Below are 22,050 nucleotides of genomic sequence, written 5' to 3'. Positions count from 1 at the left end.
AGAATTTTTGTTTATTTTCCCGTGGGCCAGACAGTCACCTGCTCCCATCCCTCATCTCTTAGAAAATTGGTGCCCACCTGGCAGTAGTTCTAGACCTTATTAGGATTGCGGAAGTGTTGGCTAATCTGCTGAAAGCTATGTATCTTCCTCTAAGAAATCCCAGTGCCTGCCAGAATGCGGGGTACCATGTTGAGGGGCTCCTGACCCTCTGCTTTGACCATCAAGCATCTGCTGACTCTTCCTCCTAGAGAGAAGGGTTTGCCCCCAGCGCTGATTCCACCCGAGCAGCTCTGCGTGGCTGTGCTTTCTGTTCTGGACCTGTGTTACTTTGGACACAGTTCCATGGAAGATCGCTACGGTCCCTGCAGGAGTCTTTCCTGAGCAGGAGCCCTGTCCCCTGCACTTGCAGGTAGAGGTGGGGACCAAAGACAAGTCTGACCCAACTGGTCCCCAACATGGTGGGAGATACTCAACCCGCTGACCCCTGATTCTGTTCCTAGGTCCAGTTCCAGGAAGGATGTCGCCTTGGCAGATGAGAGCGTTACTGCTGCCGCTGCTGCTGCTCCCCCTGGGCCAAGCTGCCCCCAAGGATGGAGCCATGAGGTAAGGGGTTAGGAGGCAGGACCCAGGGCTGGGCCTGGAGGCTCTGGAGAATCTGAGGCTGAGGCGGCCCTGTGGGAGCCAGGAGACTGGGCTGTAGGCTCCTTGATTTCTCTGTCCTCCCTCCCATCCCAGCCTCCTGCTCCATGTCTGTCAGAATGCTACAAAATGGGCATCCAGTATGTGCTTGCTGGACCCCTTTGGAAATAAAGCTCAGTCCCAGTGTGGGGTGAAGCACCAGGAAGAAGTGAGAGGCCAGGGGAAGGGCTGTGGTCCTCTCAAGACCTAATTGAGCCAGGAAGGTTTGAGGCCAGCCTCAGCTATTTATTTATTTATTTATTTATTTATTTATTTATTTATTTATACTGGGGATGGGACCCAGGGGCTTTCTACCCCTGGGCTACACTCCCAGACCTATATTATATTTTATTTGGAAACAGGGTCTCACTAAGTTGCTGAAAGCTTTACTAAGTAGCTGAGGCTGGCTTCAAACCTGTGCGATCCTCCTGTCTCAGCCTGCCAAGTGCTGGGAGTATAAGCGTGCGCCACCACACCTTGCTCAGCCTTGGCAATTTAGCAAGACCTCATTTCAATATAATAAAAAGGGCTAGGGCGGGGCGTGGTGGTGCACGCTTGTAATGCCAGCATTTGGGAGGCAGAGACTGGAGGATTGTGGTTCACGAACAGCCTCGGCTACTTAGCAAGGTCCTCCACAATTTAGTGAGACCCTGTTTCAAAAATAAAGAATAGAGCTGGGTGTGGTGGCACACACTTGTAATCCCTGCACTTGGGAGACTGAGACAGCAGGATTGCACCGGTTCTAAGCCAGCCTCAGCTACTTAGTGAGGCTCTCAGCAACTTAGTGAGACCCTGTTTCCAAATAAAATATAAAAATAGGTCTGGGAGTATAGCCCAGAGGTAGAAAGCCCCTGGGTTCTACCCCCAGTACCACCAAAAAAAAAAAAAAAAAAAAAGAATAAAAAATAGAGAGCTGGGGGTGTAGCTTGGAGGTACAAATGCTCCTGGGTTCCACCCTCAGTACCACCAAAAAAAGGGGAGGCTGGGGGTGTGGTTCAGAGGTAGAATTCCCTGGGTTCAATACCAGTCAATACCAGTTACCCTCACCCCACAAAATACCTAATTGTGGGGGGGAGGAAATGGAGATCATTAGCATATCATTTCTGCTTTATTAGAATTGCTTTCTGGAGGTCTTGTCTATGCTTGCTGCGCGGTGGATATGCTGGGTAGGAGGGAGACAGACACAGGGACAGTGGCAAGGGCCGGCGCCCTGACCAAAGTGTCTGCAGCAACTGCACCAGCTCCCTGGAGTCACAGGCTGGATGGATGTGGGCAAACAGGTAGCCCCACCTAGAACTGGGACCACATTTTGAGCTTTAAAGAACACCCTGCAACTGACATATATGCCCTTTGCTTGAAAAAGGAAGAGTCAGTTGTATGTCATGGAGGAAATTGGGTCTGTCTAAACCTGGGCAATGCCACCAGGCCCAGCCGGACACCTGCCCCTTGGCTCCCAGCCTGGAGGAAGAAGGCTGCCACAACCCCTGCTGCTCCGCCCCTCACAGCGCTATCTTCTTCTGTCTACTAGTGCGGCCTCATCTGGCCCCTGCCTCTCCAGATACTTTGCATTTTCTTTCTTTCTTTTTTTTTTTTTTTTTGGTGGTGGTACTGGGGTTCCTGGAAGCCCTTCTACCTCCGGGCTACACTCCCAGACCTATTTTTACATTTTTATTTGGAAACAGGGTCTCCTAAGCCAGCGTGCGCGGCTGGCTTCGAACCTGCGCGATCCTCCTGTCTCTGCCTCCCAAGCGCGGGGATGACAAGCGTGCGCCACCACGCCCGGCTTGCATTTTCATTTGAAGTCTAAATAAGACAGTTGCAAAAACAGAGTCTGAGGGAATAAGGTTCTGCTTCCAAGGAGATCAGAGGGTGTCCCTTTGGGTCTAGAGCGAGCACTCTGCCAGGAAGCAGGGGTGAAGGTCTGGTAGGCTGGGTCCACCGGGATGCTCTCTGCAAGGCTGATCCTTCTCTCCCTCCTCCAGGCCAGATCCTGAGGCCCAGCAGCAGCTGCTGCCCAACCCCTTCCAACCAGGCCCAGAGCAGCTCCTGTGAGTAGGCTGGACCAGGGCCTGCGGTGAGTAGGTCGGGCCTGGGGCTGCAGACCGGCCTCTTCCGGGCTGATTGGACACTTTCCCCACAGGCTTCTACAGAACTACCTGAAGGGTTTGGAGAAGATGGAAGAGGAGCCAGAGCACATGAGCCGGGAGCAGGGTGAGGAGCTGCGGGTGCTGAGCCAGGGGCCGGAGGCTCAGGGAAGCCGGAGCTGGGACTGAACACTGCCCTGTGGACTCCTGTCTCTTCCACCTGCCCGCAGATGCCTCTTCTAACCCCGCTTCTCTTCCCTAGTTCTCCTCTACCTCTTTGCCTTCCACGACTATGACCAGAGCGGGCAGCTGGATGGCCTGGAGCTGCTGTCCATGTTGACCGCAGTCCTGGCCCCAGGAGCTGCTGCCTTTCCCATCAACCCGGTGAGCCCTGCTGGGGAGTCTGAGACATCCAGCTCCCTGGTGTTCTGGACTTTTCCACCATGACTCTTGGTGGATCCCCTCTAAAAGGGGGCTCAGAGTCTATGCAGCAGGAATGGGTGTGTGGGGAGGGGCAGGGCTCCTGGAAACATCTCTGGTTACTGGAGACCCCACAGTGACACTGTGCTTCCACAGGTGGTCCTGGTCGTGGACAAGGTGCTTGAGACGCAGGACCTGAACGGGGATGGGCTTATGACCCCTGCAGAGCTCATCAACTTCCCAGGAGAGGCCCCCGGGCACGCAGAGCCCAGAGAGCCCTCTGCTCCAGCTCCCCAGGAACCCCAAGCTGCAGAGAGGCAGCCCCTACTAGCTCAGAGCTTACTGAGACAAGAAGCCCAGGAAGCCCCAGGGCCTGGAGAAGAAGCTGGAGGCCACCAAGAGGCCGGAAGGGAGCCCTTGGAGTCTGCACAGGAGGCTGGGCTTCAGGTGGGGGGTGAGGGAGATACCCCAGGCCCCGGAGAGGAGGCCGGGGGTCAGAGAGAGGCTGAACGAGATGCCCCAGTTCCTGGAGGGGAGGCTGGGGGACAGATAGAAGCCAGGGACAATGGAGAAGAAGCCAAAGAGCCTCCAGGGGAGACACTGGGGTCCAAGAGCACCCCTCAAGAGTTGGAGGTTCACAGTATCCAACTGGAGAATGATGAGATGTAAATCTCGAGGATACAGTCCTGCATCCCTCAACGTCTCTGTGCCAGATCGTAAGCCCTAAGGTATGGGTGTATGCGCTGGGATGAGGACCATCTCTGCATCCCCTTTCTGGCCCTAGTAGGTAGCAGATCTTTCTCGGTAGCTCAGGGAGACTCTTAGTTGAGGAGCGGCTTTCAGGCCCAAACAACCAATAAAGAACAGAATGAATTCATCCTCCAGGCCATTTCTCTACTGGTTCAGCCTACCCAGACCCCCTCAGGGGAGCTTCGATTCAGCTTACCTAGTGTTCCTTGGCGCCAGCTTCGGACAACCCCATGAAGAAATCTCAGGCTCTCCCTGGGGCCCTAACACCCTCCTGTTCCCCCTTTACCTGGGTCCAGACACCCTGTGCCCTCCTGCAGGTCAGGGCAGATGGTCCCCATCACCCTTTATCTGCCGCTCTGATAATATGAATAGTAACTACCTTTATAGCCTAGTACTCACCAGGCACCATGCCGTCATTTTATATATGATCTGATTTTTATCCTCACAATAATTCTATGACCCGGCAGAATTAACTCTCCTTGACAGATAACTTGAGGAAGGTGGAGTTAAATGATGGGTTCTCCAGGAGCAGACACAGTTAATTAAATGGCAGATTTGAATCTGGGTCTGAAGCTAAAGCCATGTTTGATTATGTCACGTGACATCACCTCTCCAGCCCCAACCCTCCTATTGAAGGCTCAGCTACCCATCCCAGTAGGCTACCTGGACCTGACCTCCCAGAGAGAGCGATGCTTCATATCTGGGTCACACTTGTGGCTGAGGTACCGCCCTAACTACAAGGCGGGCTCCAGGGTTCGGGCTTTCAGCTCAGGGCAGTATTATTTTTTGGACTGTGAAGGCCCCACGGAACCACAGAGGTGGCTCCCTGCCCAGTGACCTGTTGCTTGGCTCAGCCATGTGGACTCCCAGCTCCTGGGGCCACTCTGTGGAGTCTGTGCATTGGAGGGCCCAGACAGGCTGTTCCGTGGCTCTGGTTATCTGGATGCTTGGCTGGGCGGCGGGAGCTAAGTGTCTCTTAGCCAGGAGGGCTCAGGGTGCTCACCTCTCTGCCAGCACTGTGGATGCTCTTGGTAATAAGGCTGGGACACGTTCTGCTCCTCTGGGCCTGGGTGGGGAGGTTAATTTGGGCACAGCAATCTCCAACCAGAGCAGTTTGAACACCAAGAAGGACAAGTAGCTGCTGGGCATGGTGTGCACACCTACAGTCCCAGTACTTGGGAGGCTAAGACCGGAGGATTCCAGGTTGCAGGCCAGCCTCGGCAACTTAGTGAGACCCTCCTGCCTCAAAACAAAAAGGGCCAGGGGTGTAGCTCAAAGGCAGACTGCCTCTGGTTCAATCCCCAGTACCAAACAAAGAGAAGACAAACGACGCACCATAGGAAGCTGACTCAGGGGAAGGAGATTTATTTGCTCTGAAGCTCTGCAGGTGAATGGGGAGGGGCAGGGTAAAGGACACAGTACCCAGGCAGAGCCCTCCCCACACCTGCCCAGGGCACCAGGCAGCCCGGCCGCCAGGCTGGACAGAGGGCGAAAGGCAATGGCAGCTGAGTGCCAGCCTCCGAGGGAGCCGTGAGCCGGAGCCTCTGCCACGCGGCGCTCACACTATGCCATCGAAGCCTTGCAGGCCACACTTCTTGCCAGCCACCTGGCAGCCAAACCGCAGAGCCTCTTGCATGCTCTTCCCTGGGGGAGGGACAAAGAGCTGGGTTAGCCTGGCCTGCTGGAGGCGGGCAGGCCCCAGCCCTGCCCCTCCCGCCGGGTGCTCACCCTGGGAGAGGCTGAAGATGACCGAGGCATTGAAGGTATCCCCGGCCCCCAGTGTGTCCACTACCCGGGGCGGTGGGAAGGCATCAGAGTGGAGCAGCTGGCCGTCAGGGCCCAGGGCATCGGCGCCCTCCTCCGCCCAGGCGCAGATCAGCGTAGCCCTATGAAGCCGCCACTGAGTTCGGGGTTCGCCCACCCCACCCCAGACCTGTCAGAGTGAGCCCTGGGAGTCCAGGCTCACCCCCAGGCGCCTCCGGGCCCCTTCCTGGCTCCCCACTTACCCCTTCCTCACTCGGCCATACAAACCCCTTAGGGCTTCCTTCGCTGACCGGAACCCCAGGTGCTTGGCCACGTCTTTGCTGACAAACACCTGCAGACGGTGAAAAGAGGCTGGCAGCCACCTCTGGCTCTAGTCATTTGCCACCGCGGCCTGGGGCTGTCTCCACGCTGCGATGTGACTCCCCATCACAGCCACATAAATCCCCAACAGAGAACACACTTTAATGCTTGCTTAAGAATACAGCTACGAGGCCGGGCGTGGTGGCGCACGCTTGTAATCCCCGCGCTTGGGAGGCAGAGACAGGAGGATCACGCACGTTCGAAGCCAGCCGCGCGCGCTGGTTTAGGAGACCCTGTTTCTAAATAAAAATGTAAAAATAGGTCTGGGAGTATAGCCCGGAGATAGAAGGGCTTCCAGGAACCCCAGTACCACCACCAAAAAAAAAAAAAAAAAAAAAAAAAAAAAAAAAATACAGCTACGTAGCCAGGCGTGGCAGCGGTGCACGCTTGTAATCCCAGAATTCGGGAGGCTGAGACTGGAGGATCACGGTTCGCACACAGCCTCAGCTACTTAGTGAGGCCCTCCGCAATTTAGTAAGACCCTGTTTCAAAAATAAAGAATAAAAATTAGGGTAGGGGGTGTGGCTCGGAGGTTGAATGCCCCTGGGTTCCACCTCCAGACCTGCAAAAAACAAAAGAAAGAATGAAAGAAAGAAAGAGAAAAAAGAAAGAATACAACCACGTGAATTGTGAAAGCGACGCCCTGCTCTATTTATTCTAGGGTCAGCGAACTGAAAGCCAACAGAAAGCCTGGAGCGCCATCTTGGGGTGAAATCTGCCTATGTCCCCTCAAACTGTGTTGGTGCTTAGCAGCTGCTTTGTTTTCTGCCCCCCCCCCATCTCTCTAAAGCAAAGTGATAGGCATTTGTGAACTTCTTCAACACATAGCATGAGAGAGAGAGAGAGAGAGAGAGAGAGAGAGAGAGAGAGAGAGAGAGAGAGGGAGAGGAGGGATTGAGGGATGGAACCCAGGGGCATTGTTCCTCTGAGCTACATCCCCCAGCCCTATTTTTTGTTCTTTATTTTGAAACAGGGTCTTACTAAGATGCAAAGGGCCTCACTAAGTAGCTGAGGCTGTCCATGAACCCTGATCCTACTGTCTCAGCCTCCCAAATACTGGGATTACAAACATGCGCCACCACGCCCAGCTAGTCTTTTGTGTGTGTGTGTGTGTGTGTGTGTGTGTGTGTGTGAGTCTGGGGATGGAACCCAGGGGCATTCGACCTCCGAGCTACATCCCCTGCCCTATTTTTTAATTCTTTATTTTGAAACAGGGTCTCACTAAATTGCGGAGGGCCTCACTAAGTAGCTGAGGCTGTCTACGAACCACGATCCTCCAGTCTCAGCCTCCTGAATGCTGGGATTACAAGCGTGCGCCACCACTCCTGGCCCATCTTATTTTTGAAACAGGGTCTCACTGAGTTTTGAAGGGCCTCGCTAAGTAGCTGAGGCTGTCGGCAAACCACAATCTTCCGGTCTCCACCTCCTGAATGCTGGGATTACAAGCATGCGCCACCACGCCCGGCCCAGGCGTCAGTACTGTTAAGCTGCACACAGAGACTGAGGACCAACAGCTGGACAGTCATCAGCCAGCGTTAGCTATGATGCTGGGACAATTGCCTAAATTCCATCACACGCAGCCTTGCTCAGTTTGCTTTCCGTAAGTTCCTCCCTCACTCCTAGTGGTTCCCACAACCTGCCACCCACACCCAAGAGTTGGAAGAGTCTTGGAACCTCACGGAAAACAGGTCAATCCCCTCGTTTTGCACAGAAGGCGACAGAGGAAGCCCAGAGAGAAGGGGAGATGCCTGTGGCTATCTGGACCTTGCCCAGGCTCTCTAGACCCACTTGTTCCCATGCATCCACCTGGGGTGGAAAAACTGTGCCTCTTGGCCACTACGAGACCCAAAGCTGGAGCTCTGCCCCCTCCCAGCACCACCACTCAGGACTGTCATTTGGCGATCAGGCGGGCCAGGGCGCCTCTCTGGCTGGATGTGGCAAGGAGAGGCTGCAGGAACACTCACCACCTCTCCATAGCCGAACAGCTGGAACAGCTCCTCCCGGGTCTTCTCCACCTCCACGGACACCCGGATCTGCTGTTTCGGAGGCAGCCTGGCGTTGTGCTGTTCTATCCGCTGCAGCATCTTCACCTGCTCTGAAACGTTCCGGCCCTAGAGCAGGACAGGGCAGCTCAGCTAGTGTCCAGCCGACCTCCTTCTTCCTTGCATGCTGGGACTCTGGGTGAGGAGGGAGAGGGGCTGGGGGAGGCTGGGCTGGACCCTGTCCTGAGGTACAGGGTTCTAGGTCTATCGGGGACCTCGGAGATCTTATTGACCAGCTCTCCTATTTCACAGAAGAGACTAGACAATAGAGACTTTCTGAAGAATAAGTTAAATGACAGGGCAAGTTGGGCGTGGTGGTGCACCCTTGTAATCCCTGCGCTTGGGAGGCTGAGACAAGAGGATCGCACAGGTTCGAAGACAGCCTCAGCTACTTAGTGAGGTGCTCAGCAACTTAGTGAGACCCTGTTTCCAAATAAAATATAAAAGGTCTGAGAGTATAGTGATCCTCAGGTCTAGCTGCCCTGCTAGAAACCTGGAGGTAGAAAGCCTCTGGGTTCCATCCCCAGTACCACACACACACACACACACACACACACACACACACACACACACAAAGACAGGGCAAGAATTGGACCTGACCTCTCAGGGTTTCCTCTCATGCAGACTTAAAAACTTCTTCCCTGGAGTGAAGGTTCTAGTTCCCTTTACTTGGGAGAGGCCAGCCCTCTCATTCCTGCTTCCTCAGGGGTAAAGTAGGTCCTAAGCAGCCAGCCTTCTGCTAGAGGCATCGCTGGAGGAGGCCAGGCAGCCATAACACAAAAAGTACTGGACTCTGCCGCGAGCCAGTTGTGTCTACAGCACCCAGTCTTTCTGGGCCCGTTTCCTCACCTGGCAACATTAGGAAGAATGGAGAGGAGACATGGGGGGTTGGATTCACTTATCTCTTAGCGACTTCATGATCCAAAAAAGCCAAGAGAAGGCAGGACACGTGGAGAGGCCTACACTTTGAGCCCCTAAAAACATAGGTAAAGCAGGGCTTGCCTCAATGTGGATCCACTTGAACCGGCTCAGATCGACCTTCTCAAAGTCCTTAGCAGACACATCCGGCAGGTTCCTACGTCACGAGATGGAAAGGGTAGAGAAGAAAGGACACTGTGAGATCAGCCAAGGCCAGGCAGGACCTCTAACTGGCTGCTGGGGACCCTGTGCCTACTGGTGTTGCTGACGACACGCTGGAAGCTGAGAAGCAGGGTTCTCAGGCTCAGCTCTAGAATGAGCCCTGTCCCACTTTGCTGACGTGCCCTCTTCTGAGTTCAATGCTGTGATGTTATCTAAGGGTAAACCCAACTGCAACATGTCAAGGGGCTCCGTCTGTGCTCCTTGCAGACCACAACTCCCAGAAGGCTCTGAGTACAGACTACACTTCCCAGAATCCCCTTTGTTGGCTTGTTGGCAGCACACAGCTCCCGTGGCATTGTCCAGGTGAATGGCAAAGCCTAAGGCTGCCCTGCTGGATATGCTCTCTACTCTTGTGCAGTTCTGGCACACTAGCACTGGGAGTTTGCCCGTGACACCCAGAGCACCCTGTCCCGAGTCTGGCTGCTTCCTGTCTCGATCCTCAGTTCAAAGTGGCACTTGAGGAAGAGTTTGTGTTTGGCTGGCTTAGGTGTAGAGACCTGCGAAGGGGTCTGCCTCGACACTCCTTGCCTAGAGACCCCCACACTGTCCTCCCTACGTGTCCTAAACGTGTCCTAAACGTGGCTAAATCCTTGGTCCACTTTGCTGTCTATGTGGCCTGGGCCTTTCTGAGGCTGCTTTGCTGTCGGTGGGCGGGGCTGAAGCCCACAGCCTCTCAAGCCTGCTGTAGTTAGAGATACCTGTGTGAATACACCTGGACCGAGGCCAGGGGGCAATAAACATTTCTCCTCAGAGCTCCTCCCCCTTCCTGTGAGTACCCATATTTGTCCTTGATCAAAGTTGGTACAGGTTGTTGCTTAAATGACAGATGGCAATGGTTGCCCAATCTGAGGGCATATGTGCACCCACTCACTCACTGGGTCATTCAGAGCTCAGGGACCAGAGAGCTGGTCCTGGGATGGCTTTCCTGCTCCCCCAGTGCGGTGGTCCTGCTAGCCAGTGGGAACAGCTGAGCCCTGGGGCAGTTGTGTTTGGACACTTCCAGCCCTAACCCAGGTTCTTAGTCTCTGAGATGCTTCAGGAAGGGGTCTGAGGAATTCAAATGTCCAGGCCCACAGGGCCTCTCCTAAGGAGCTCGGGATGCTGAAGGGATCCTTTCTCCAAGGTCAGCACCACATCAGATGGTCCTGATTTGCTAACCCAACATCCCCTTCCCTCTCCTTCAGCAATGACTGCAAATTGTGTACAGTGTGCTTGGATTCATGCTGGGACCTTTATGGGGCTAATGTCCCGGCAACTTGGTGCCATGCTGCAGGCTGGAAACTCTGGAGCTGACCCAGTGGGTCCCCTAGCCCTTCAGGGTTTCACACAGGCTGACTCACATCTCTCTGTCCTGAGAACAAGTCCCTCACACCCACACCCAAGCTGCTGATTGGCTAATTATGGAAGAATCACATCATCAATTACATCTGTGTAGGTCTGCCTGTCAGGAGTGTTGACCAAGGCCAAGTTCCAGACAGAGCAGTGCCCACCCCTTCCCACCTCACTTCCCCCTTAATTGTAAGCAATTCAGAAATCACGGAACAGTTTGGCATGGGCAATTTCTGGTTCGGAGACATTGGGGGCGAGGGAACTGATTACAGGAAACTGATTGGTGGAGGAATTGGCAGGTGAGGCCAGGGGGCCTTACGTGTCGTAGAGCACAATGGTACGGGAGCCACTGGAGTTGTTGACGACGCAGCAGGAGCAAGGGGTGTCCCCTCTGCTCTGCCAGGCCACCTGAGACACATCTATGCCCCGACGCCTGAAGTCAGCAACCAGGAAGCTTGGGGTGGAGCCCGGGCCAGGGAAAGGGCAAGGAGACACAGATTAGAGCCCACGTGTGGCCTGGATCTCGCACGGGAGCACATGGGCCTCTGAGAGAAGAAGGGTCTTGTCCTGGAAGTTTAGTGACAGTGGCGGCGGCAGCTGGCAAAGCACAGACAGGTGTACAAACCTGTAGGCGTGGAGGATGGTGCGGCTCCCACTGGCCTGGTTCGCGATGACTGTGGAGATGGGGACGGAGCCCATGGTCTGAAAGACCGTGTAGCGGAGGTCCACAGAATAGCGACGGAAGTCATCCAGGATAAAGCTGCCAGGGCGGAGCAACCCAGGGGAGGTGCAGTTCGGCAAGGGTTTGGGGGGCTGGAGGGGAGCTGGTGGGGTCACTAGAGACCCTGAAAGGCAAGGGTGTGAGCAGAGGAGCTGGGAGAGAACCAGAAATCCCAGTCTTGCTATAGGCTGTGCAAATGTGCAGGAAAGACGAGGGTGCTGGCCTGGAGCTCAGAGAGGAGTGTGAAGGAACATTCTTTTGTGTTGTCCCACCTGCAGCAAACTCCAACCCTAACTCCATCTTTCAGTACACCTCAGGCTGGAAAGGATTTGTATCTGCTCATATAGCTAGAGAGGGGTAGATGTGAGGCCTAGAACCTCTATCCTGCTTGAACCAAGCAGGCATGGGCACTGTGGCTGGTTCATGCCAGGCCGAGGCAAAATTAATAATTAATCACCAAGGTGATACTTTGCACCACCCTCACCCTGGGCTGTCCTCTGCATGATCATCCCCACAGAGCTGTCCTCTCTGGAGTCCCTGCCAGTCTTATGTTTGCCCCTAGGATGCCCCGCCAGGAGTGGTGCCTCGGCGGGCCTGCTCATGCCCTGTCCTCTCAAAGCCAGGCTAGCCCTCCCTGCCAATGAGCTGGCTCCAAGCGCCTGAGGCCCCTTGGGTACAGGCCTGGTCCAGACAATTTCCCAGAATTCCCTCCAGGCAGAGTGAGCCCAGGGACGACCCTTCAGAAGACTGTACCAGTGGAAGAACAAGGATGCCAGCCTTCCCCTTCCTGAGCTTTCCATGAATCACACTGTTCTGTGCCCAAGAGCTGGCAACTACCAGAATCACACTGTTCTTGTGCCCAAGAATCCAGCAATCCACCCACCACCCAAGGTTTTCTATGACCAGACCCACGTTCACTGAAGCCAGATAAGGCAGAGTTGTGGATGCCAAATTAGGGCATTGTTCCTAGACTTACAACTAGAGATTTATTTACTTATTTACTTGGTTGGCACTGGGACTGAATCCTCTGAGCTATGCCCCAGCCCCCCCCTTTTTCAGTACTGAGAATAGAACCCAGGAGCATTCTACCTTTGAGCTATATCCCCAGCCCTATTTTTTATTCCTTATTTTGAAACAGGGTGTCACTGAGTTGCAAAAGGACTCACTAAGTAGCTGAGGCTGGCTGCGAACCGCGATCCTCCTGTCTCAGTCTCCCGAAAGCTGGGATTACAAGTGTGTGCCACCACGCCTAGCTCTGTTTTTCATTCTTTATTTTATTTTTTGTGGGTCTGGGGATGGAACCCTGAGGCATTTGACCTCCAAGCTACATCCCCTGCCCTATTTTGTATTCTTCATTTTGAAACAGGGGCTCACTGAGTTGCAAAAGGCCTCACTAAGTAGCCGAGGCTGTCCCTGAACCATAATCCTCCGGTGTCAGCTTCCCGAATGCTGGAATTACAAGCGTGCGCCACCAGGTCCAGCTGTTTTTCATTCTTTATTTTGGAAGAAGCTCTCACTAAGTTGCAGAGGGCCTCACTGAGGCTGGCCTTGAACCTGTGATTCTCCTGTCTCAGGCTACCAATTACTGAAATGACAAGAGTGCGCCACCAGGCCTGGCTGCCCCCGGCTCTTTTTACTTTTTGTTTTGAAACAGGGCCTAACTAGGTTAGTGAGAGTCTCGCTCCTTGCTGAGGCTGTCCTTAAACCTGTAACTCTGTCACAGCCTCCCAAGCACTGGGATTATAGGCATGCACCCCCATGCCTGGCTTCAAAGGTCCTTTAAATGGTAGTTTCCCCAAAGCATTCGAAATATGGTTTAGTTTGCCAAATAACTTTACACCCACAGTGCACATGGTAGGTGCTAGTGAAATGTTTATCAAGCCCATGGGTAAATTCTGAATGGCCTGGCAAAACCAACATGTTTGCTTCATAAAGGGACATCACCGTGCCCTGCCTCCAGCTCAGAGGGAAAGAGCTCCTGAAGAGGGCTGATGAGTGGCCAGCCCTTGGCACCAAGTCCCTCTGTCCCATCTCCTGGGTGGGTTCTGGCCCCTATTTGCTTTGTGCCTGTTCATAGAGTCAGGGAATTTGGCTTGGCTTGGGTGCTTGGGCTCTGCCAATAGCCCCTTCAAACTAGGGTTCAAAGGGCTTTGTCTTACAGGCCAGCAACCTGGCAGCCTGCCCTAGTCCCACAGTGGGCAAAGTGTGGGCCTCACCTCCCGATAAGTGCTCGCTGAGTCTGCAGTGCAGCGGTCAAAGGGCTCCTGGGTTCTTGCAGCAGCCAACATGGAGAAAGCGCGTGGGCCACTTATGGGCTGCAGCCGCCACGGTGTGCGGGAGGCGGGGGTTCTGGGCCAGGCTCTAGCACGTGGCCGCGGGATGTCCTGAGCAGGAGGGCACTCTTGCTACTTCAGTGAACAACAGGGACATGAGCCCTGGCCCTGACCCTCAGCTGGGAAATAGACTGTGGGCCGAGGCCCGGGGATCATGGTGGGTACAGGGTGTCCCTAACTGCCTTCTGCCTTGAGCGCAGTCAGGATCCTAAAAGACTTAGGAAGGGCAAAGGCAAACCCACCGGGGGCCGCAGCAAGCAAGAAGGAAGGCGAGCGGGAAGCCGAAGCGCAACTTGCTGCAAGCTGTGCAAACGAAACCTTCCTGGGAGCAGCGCTAACACAACAGCAGCCAGGCTGCCCACGAGGTCGGGGGTCTGGTCTTCCACTGCGCCCCTGCCACGACTGCTGGGGGCGACCAGCAATTCATCCCCCCGCCCCGCCCGCGCAATGTTCAGAATCCCTCTCTCCACACCCCGCAGGCCAGCCTCCCTGCCGGTGCACCCTCCTGACTCACTCGGCTACTGGGCCAGAAGCCAGCGAGCCCATGAAGGCGCAGGGGGCTCCGAGCAGGGACAGGACGGTGCAGGAGTTGGACGCATTGCCTCCACGCTGCCATCTCTGGGACAGGCACCTGCAGAGCACAAGGTGGATCCCTGCAGCCCCAGAGGCTGGTCCTAGGGGAAGCAGGGCCAACCAGGACCACAGTCCCCTGCGTAGGGGCCCAGGAGCGAGGGGCGCCCCGCAGAAAGCGTCTAGGCAGCCAGCTGATTTTCGAGCTGGAGCAGCTGAGGCTCAGCCCAGGGAAGGGGCGTGGTGGCTGCAGGCCAGGTCTGTCCCCAGAGCCTGAGCTACAACCAAGCTCACAGCAGTTACTTTTTTTTGAGAGGGGGAGAGTTGGGGATTGAACCCAAGGACACTCTATCATTCAGCTATATCCCCAGCACCTTTTATTTTTTATTTTGAGACAGTCTTGTCAAGTTGCCCAGGCTGGCCTTGAACTCTTGATCTCCCTGCTTCAGCCTCGGAAGTTGGGATTACAGGCAGCTCAGATCCCAGCGGTGACTTCTGATGCTCCCACCTGTTCTTAGGGCCTCCGGAAGTCACGCATTGGGGTCCATTACAATTAAGGACAGATCCCAGCGGTGACTTCTGATGCTCCCACCTGTTCTTAGGGCCTCTGGAAGTCACGCATTGGGGTCCATTACAATTAAGGATTCCACTAACTCTGGGTTCTCTCCTCCTTCACAATGGCCCCTTTCCTCCATCAGAGCCACTCCTGGAGGGCTGTGCTTGCAGCCTTCCTCCTCGGTCAGTACACCAACTCCAAGGGCCTCTTCCCAGAGGGATCACATTTACTCTCTAATCCCACCTCAGGAGATCCCACTCCAACAATAACTGCAGTGTTATAAAACAAGAAAGCAGGCAAGCAAACCTGAGGCTGCGATCACTTAAGAAGTATGTGGGGGATCGGGCGTGGCGGCGCATGCTCTAGTAATCCCAGGATTTGGGAGGCTGAGACAGGAGGATCGTGGTTCGATGACAGCCTCAGCTACTACTTAGTGAGCCCCTTTGCAACTCAGAGAGACCCTGTTTCAAAATGAATAATAAAAATATAGGGCTGGGAGTGTAGCTCGGGGGTAGAATGCCCCTGGGTTCCATCCTCAGTAACACACACACACACACACACACACACACACACACACACGCACGCACATATAAAAAAAAAATATGTGGGGCCTGGGTGTGGTGGTGCACACTGGTAATCCCAATACTTGGAAGGACGAGACAGGAGAATTGCAGGTTTGAAGCCAGCCTCAGCAACTTAGTGAGGCCCTGTTTCAAAATTAAATAAAACAGCCAGGAGTGGTGGCGCACGCTTGTAATCCTCACGCTTGGGAGGCTGAGACAGGAGGATAGCACAGGTTCGAAGCCAGCCTCAGCAGGCCTAAGAGACCCTGTTTCCAAATAAAATATAAAATAGGTCTGGGAGTGTAGTCCAGAGGTAGAAGGCCCCTGGGTTCCATCCCCAGTACCACACACACACAAAAAAAAATTAAATTAAACAAACCAGGTATGGTGGCACATGCTTGTAATCCCAGCATTTGGGAGGTTGAGACAGGAGGATCACGGTTCATGGATAGCCTCAGCTACTTAGTGAGGCCCTTTGCAACTCAGTGAGACCCTGTTTCAAAAAATAAAGAGTAAAAAAAAAAGGGGGGGGGCTGGGAATGTATCTCAGAGGTAGAATGCCCTTAGGTTCTATCCCCAGTAACGCAAAAAAAAAAAAAAAAAAAAGTAAATAAAACAGAGGAGACAGAGGAGGAGGCATAGCTCTGAGGTAGAGTGTCCCTGGGTTCAATCCCTAGTACCACACACAGAAAAAAGAAGTCTGGGGGTGGGTGGGATGTGGTTCAGCCATAGAGCACTTGCCTAGCATGTATGAGGCTCTGGCTTCCACAAAACACATACATACACACTCTCACAATCTTTCACTATGCCAAAAGTTCAAGAGTCAGATATGGTGGTGCACGCCTGTAATCCCAGTACTTGCGTGGCTGAGACAGGAGGATTGCGGGTTTGAGGCCAGTGTCTTAGGGAGACCCTGTTTCAAAATAAAAAGAGCCGAGGGTGAGCTCGAAGGCAGAACGCCTCTGGATTCAATCTTCAGAACAGAAGAAGAAGAAGAAGAAGAAGGAGAAGGAGAAGGAGAAGGAGAAGGAGAAGGAGAAGGAGAAGGAGGAGAAGGAGAAGGAGAAGGAGAAGGAGAAGAAGAGGGGAGGAAGAGGAGGAAGAGGAGAAGGAGGAAGAGGAGAAGGAGGAAGAAGAAGAAGAAGGAGAAGAAGAAAGAGAAGAAGAAAAAGAAGATGTTCAAAAGATTATTGAGGGTAGATCAGTTTTTCTCCATTTTAAAGAAATTTTTCAAAAGGAAACTAACAAGATATACCTGGAGGGCTTCACAGTCCTCACCACCAACAAAAATAACTTACATGCCTGGTCAAAGCACTTCCATGATTTCTCCCTTGTGCTCCCGTAACACTCTGAGGCAACAGTGGAGGCTGTTTCTTTCCATGGTGCCAATTCCAAATAATAATAGTAATAAAGCCGGGCATGGTGTCATACACTTGTAAGCCCAGCATTTGGGAGGCTGAGACAGGAGGATCGCGGTTCATGGCCAGCCTCAGCTACTTAGTGAGGCCCTTTGCAACTCAGGGAGATAATGTTTCAAAATAAAGAAGAAAAAATAGGGTTGGGGGTATAGCTCAGAGGTAGAATGCCCCTGGGTTCCAACCTAGTACCTCAAAATGCTACTACTAATAATAATAAAAAATTAATAATAATAGCTTACAATAAGAGAAGCAACTATCAAATAACCACTAATTAAGGAAAATAACAGAACCAAAATTTTTAGGCTAAGTTACATTTGTATACAAAATTTAACTCTGGAGTTCTCTTCAGCCTTGGGACAATGAGAGTATGACCTCATTATAAAAAAAAAAGGACACAAGTTTGTACAGGATCAGATATTTGTCAAGTCATGTGCTTCAAGGAACTTTTCATGCAAAGAAAGGAAGAGCCGAGTGAGACTGGACTCAAAATCACAGTCGTTAAGGCCTGGGCTGACATCAGAGCCCAGGCTTCCCAACTCCAAAGCTACTGTGATTTACCCTGGGTTTCTGATGCTGGGGACTGAACCTAAGGGCATTCTCCCTCTGACCCACACCCCTAGCCCTTTTATTGATTTTCTATTTTATTTTATTTCTTTTTTTTTCTTCTTTTGCAGGTCTGGGGATGGAACCCAGGGGCATTCGACCTCTCAGCTACACCCCCTGCCCTATTTTTTATTCTTTATTTTGAAACAGGATCTCACTGAGTTGCAGAGGGCCTCACTAAGTAGGTGAGGCTGTCATTGAACCACGATCCTCCGGTCTCAGCCTCCCGAATGCTGGGATTACAAGCGTGCGCCACCACGCCCGACTTATTTTCTTTTTTTTCTTTCTTTTTTTTTTTTTTTTTTTTTTTGGTGGTACTGGGGTTCCTGGAAGCCCTTCTACCTCCGGGCTACACTCCCAGACCTATTTTTTTTATACTTCTTTTATTTGGAAACAGGGTCTCCTAAGCCAGCGCACGCGGCTGGCTTCGAACCTGCGCGATCCTCCTGTCTCTGCCTCCCAAGCACAGGGATTACAAGCGTGCACCACCACGCCCGGCCTTTATTTTCTATTTTAAAACAGGGTCTTGCTAAGTTGCTAAAAGTCTCCCTAAACTGCTGAGGCTAGTCTCAAACCTACAATCCTCCAATCTCACCCTCCCAGATGCTGAGATTACAGGCATGTGCCATCACTCCCAGTTTACTTTTTCTTACGTGCATGTGGTACTGGGGATTGAAGCCAGGGACATTCTACCTCTGAGCGGCACCCTCAGCCCTATTTAATTTTGATTTTGAAACAGGATCTCACAAGGTTGTTGAGAGTCTCTACTTGCTGAGGCTGACCTCAAACCTGATTGAACCCTCCGGTTTCAGCCTCCACAGCACTGAGAATTGTAGACACGTACCACCACTCCCAGCTTACCCTGTGTTTTAAAATGGAAAGCATTTAGGCCTGGGTGTCAATGAGGTTTCTAGAAAAGGCTAGGAAATATCCCTGTGCAACCCTTCACACCAGTACTTCCTGTGTGGAGATGTTCAACAGAGCACGAGGTTCTCCTTGGCCTGGGCTCTGGAGGCAGGTGCCACTCTTCAGGGGTCTGGCTGGTCTCAAAGTGCCGAGAGTCCCTGGGACGAGCAGGCCTGAGATGCCCAGGAAGGACTGGGTCCAGCTCAGGTCTGCTCTCCTGGCAAGGCCAGAACCCAGGAGCCAGGCTGCAGGGAAGCTGCAAGAGGGCCAGGAGGGTGCACACCCTGAGGGCAGGGGGCTGGCAAAGCATTCTCCTAGAGGGGCCTCCCCAGTGCTCACCTTCCGACCTGCCTGGCCAGCGGGGAGCTAGAAGGCCCATGCCCGGGCCTCCCACACAGCGAGCTCAAGGGGAACAGGACTCCGGCTCTGATCCCTGGAGTCGCTGCAGCCCTGGAATCTGCATTTTCTCCTGAGCGTAAGCCCAACTGCTCACTGAGCAAACGGGCCCCAGAGCCGGCTCCGCTTTGGTAGGTGAGTTAGGTCTACGGAGCAACACACCCTGTGCCCCTTCCCCGCTGCCCCTACTGCCAGCAGCGGCTCTAGCTCCTAGCAAACAAAGCAGCCAAAGCAAAGGGTCAAATCAACTCCATGAGATGAGCTGGCAGCAAAGGAACAAGAAAAACAAGAGACCACAGAGGGCTGCACTAAACTCTGAGCCGGAGGACGTGAGTTTGTAATTGCTGCTTTGCCAGTCGTTAAATATGTGGCCTGCAGTTGTGGTGGTGCACGCCTGTCATCCCAATACTTAGGAGGCTGAAACAGGAGGATCACAGGTTCAAGGACAGCCTCAGCAAGTGGTGAGATTCTCATCAACCTAGAGAAACCCTGTTTCAAAATAAAAGTAAAACCGGTCGTGGTGGCACACGCTTGTAATCCCCACGCTTGGGAGGCGGAGACAGGGGGATGGCGCAGGTTCGAAGCCAGCTGCACTGGCTTAAGAGACTCTGTTTCCAAATTTTAAAATATATATAAAATAGGTCTGGGAGTGTAGCCCAGAGCTGGAAGGGCTTCCAGGAACCCCAGCACCACCAAAATAAATAAATAAATAAATAAATAAATAAATAAATAAATGTAAAATAGGATGCTGGGCAAGGTGATACACACTTATAATCCCAGTATTTGGAAGACTGAGACAGGAGGACTGCGGTTCTCAGACAGCCTCAGCTAATTATGGAGGCCCTCCACAACTTAGTGAGACCCTGTTTCAAAATAAAAGAATAAAATATAGGGCTTGGGGTATAGCTCAGAGGTAAATACCCCTGGGTTCAATCCCCAGTACCACACACACACCAAAAAAAAAGTAAAATAGGACTGGGAGCATAGCTCAGAGATAGAATGCCTCTGGGTTCAAGCCCTAGTACCACATACACCAAAAATAATGTGGCCTGAAAAAAATCACTGAAATTCTCCAAATCTTCAGCTTCTCTGTGTATTTAAGAGATTTGACTGATGCTTACACAGTTTCCAGAGAAATACTGCATGCGACAGTGTTTTGGGTCCACAGTGTTCTCTGGACCCAAAGACAGATGATCACTCGATGTCCTTCCTCTGCCAAACCCATGGCCTTCGGCACTGTTGCATCTGATGGGGCTAGAATCCAGGGGCCTTCTACCTCAAGGCTACAGCCTAGATCTATTTTATTCTTTATTTGAAAACAAAGTCTCACTAAGTTGCAAAGGGCCTCACTAAATTGCTGACCGTGGCTTCGAACCTGCAATCCTGTCTCAGCCTCCCAGGATTACAAGCGTGCACCACCACACCTGGTACAAGGTGCATTCTCAGCACTCCACTGCATCAAGAGAAAGCTAGTGTTGCAGCCCACAGAAACACCTTCCTGGTAGGACTGGTGTAACGGAGTGCCCTTATCAAGAGTAAAGATAAGGACCATCCAATGACTCTTCAGCTTCCACAGATAAGCAAAAAAGATGTTCCACTATGGTGTGCACCTATCTTTTCAAAGGACTTTGGTAGACTCCTTTTGAATTCAGCACCAGAGAACAACTTTCGGTGGCTCCCAAGCCAGCTCTATCCCTCACCTGCTGCCCAGGTGTGCCTGCAGTGCCAGTGAGCCTTGAACTGTGGTCAAAGCTCAGATGCCATGGCTTTCAACGTTCTTGAAGGGTTGAACTGTGCATACCTCTCTCTGCAAGCCACCTCACATGCATCTATGAAATAGGGCTATCTAAGTGGAAAAATTAAAGTAACTGTTGGTGACGAGCAAGTGCATAGGGTTGGGGTTTTTAGAAATGAAGGAAAGTAGCCCGCACCTTGGATATAGAGCTGTGTGCCCTTGAACAAATCACTTTATCCCCCAGTTTCTACTTGCTTATCAGTAAAATAGGGATCCTGATGCCTGCCACAGCCCTGGGGTTGAAGTGAGAACTAGCTAACAATGCTGTCCAGAGCCTGGGTCTTGTTTTTAAAGGCTTCCGTCCTTTCCTCTCTGAGACCCTTGGGCTCCCTGGTGGGGGACGCAGTGGGCGGACTCCCCGGCTTGGCAGCTCCTAGCCTGAGCCGCCAGGCACAAAGGCAGGGCTGCAGTAGCCCTGGGGTATCCGAGGGGCCTGGGCGCCCCTACCTGCTGTCCGTGTCCTCCTCCGGGTACTTGTCCACCACATTGATGATGTCCAGCACCACCAGCCCCACGCACAGGATCTGCTTCTCCTCCATAACGCTGCTTCCCGAGTTTTCTGCCCGCCTGGCTGACTGAGCTCTGGCCGGGTTCTGCCTCTTATTCTGGAGAAAGGTGTCCCTGCTCCCAGGGGCTGCCCTGGCTCCTCCTCCGCATGCAGAGCTCCTCCTCCAGTGCTCTCGCGGCGGCCAGGGGTGCAGTGGGCACCGATGCAGGTAGCTTGGCCCCGCAGATGGCACCGCCTCCCCCTTCTCGGCCTCAGTTTCCTCCCTTAAGATTCGAAAGCGATGCACCTCTCTAGAGCGCGGCTAGGCAATCCCACCGATGCAAAGCGAAAGCGCACTAAGTAAACCGCCTGCCTTCTCCTGCACCTGCCTCTGGGATTGTCCACCCTGGACCCGGGAGCCGCAGCCCTAGCTGCCCAAGCCACCGCCGACTCCCGCTGCCGCCCCGCCCGAGGCCCCGCCCGCCCCCTGGCGCCTGGCCCGCAAGGCTAGCGGAGAGCGTCACGTGACCCGGCTCCCGGTCCTTCGGAGCGGAGGCTCGGGGCCCAGCGACCCCTGGCGGACGCGGAGGGATGCGCGTGACCGGGAGGAGGGGCCGCTTGGGCCCCAAGAGGCCCACGCACCTGGCGGCCAGGGCGGGCGGAGCCACCGAGCTGAGCTGAGCTGTGCCACCAGGCGAGCGCAATGGGGAGCCCAGGGCCCCCTCCGTAGGCCCCCGGCGCCTGCAATCTCGAGTGCTCCCGACCTCCCCCGAGCACGTACTGGAGCAGAACCGCTCTGTGTTTGTAAAAAATAAAAAACACACAAGTGTCTTTATTCCTGAATGGCTTAGTAGGGCGGTGGGGCCGAAGCCTGCTCAGGAGAGCCCCGGAGCCAGGCTAGCGGCCCAGAGCGCCGGTGTGGGGAGCAAAGGCCGCAAGGGCTGGCGCCTCCTCCGCTGTCCTGGTCCTCAGGGGGCGGCGGTCAGGCCAAAAGTCTGGACCACGGACCCGCAGTCCCCGAGCCGGCCGCTCCGTCGTGCAGGCGGCCTGCAGAGGGCTGGATGCCGGCATGGACCCCGCTCCCCCTGCCGGCTCCGTGGCCGGTGTAGACAATTCGCGCGGTGGGTCGGACCCT

The 22,050-nt window shown here is 53.7% G+C and overlaps 2 protein-coding genes across 5 annotated transcripts; one reads left to right on the top strand and one right to left on the bottom strand.

Moving 5' to 3' along the window:
• Positions 1-517: 517 nt before the first annotated feature.
• CGREF1 (cell growth regulator with EF-hand domain 1) lies at positions 518-3,851 on the top strand (the record flags this gene model as incomplete). The annotated part of the gene is made up of 5 exons (XM_080710969.1): positions 518-603; positions 2,661-2,726; positions 2,819-2,889; positions 3,025-3,146; positions 3,339-3,851. The coding sequence occupies 5 exons, from the start codon at positions 518-520 to the stop codon at positions 3,849-3,851; spliced, it is 858 nt and encodes a 285-aa protein (XP_080567095.1).
• Positions 3,852-5,490: 1,639 nt separating this feature from the next.
• On the bottom strand, positions 5,491-20,967 carry KHK (ketohexokinase; the record flags this gene model as incomplete). 4 transcript variants are annotated; one of them, XM_080712014.1, is made up of 9 exons in its annotated part: positions 5,491-5,576; positions 5,661-5,818; positions 5,939-6,027; positions 8,021-8,167; positions 9,101-9,173; positions 10,887-11,021; positions 11,193-11,327; positions 14,136-14,252; positions 20,876-20,967. In XM_080712014.1, the coding sequence occupies 9 exons, from the start codon at positions 20,965-20,967 to the stop codon at positions 5,491-5,493; spliced, it is 1,032 nt and encodes a 343-aa protein (XP_080568140.1). The 4 variants fall into 4 exon arrangements, with proteins under 4 accessions (XP_080568140.1, XP_080568142.1, XP_080568141.1 ...); XM_080712016.1 differs by lacking the exon at positions 10,887-11,021; XM_080712015.1 differs by lacking the exon at positions 11,193-11,327.
• Positions 20,968-22,050: the final 1,083 nt, after the last annotated feature.

Source organism: Muscardinus avellanarius (assembly GCF_963383645.1).
Source record: "Muscardinus avellanarius genome assembly, chromosome: 15".
Lineage (NCBI taxonomy): Eukaryota > Metazoa > Chordata > Mammalia > Rodentia > Gliridae > Muscardinus > Muscardinus avellanarius.
The sequence above is the reverse complement of the archived record's forward strand: the minus strand, read 5'-3'. Positions and strand labels throughout refer to the sequence as shown.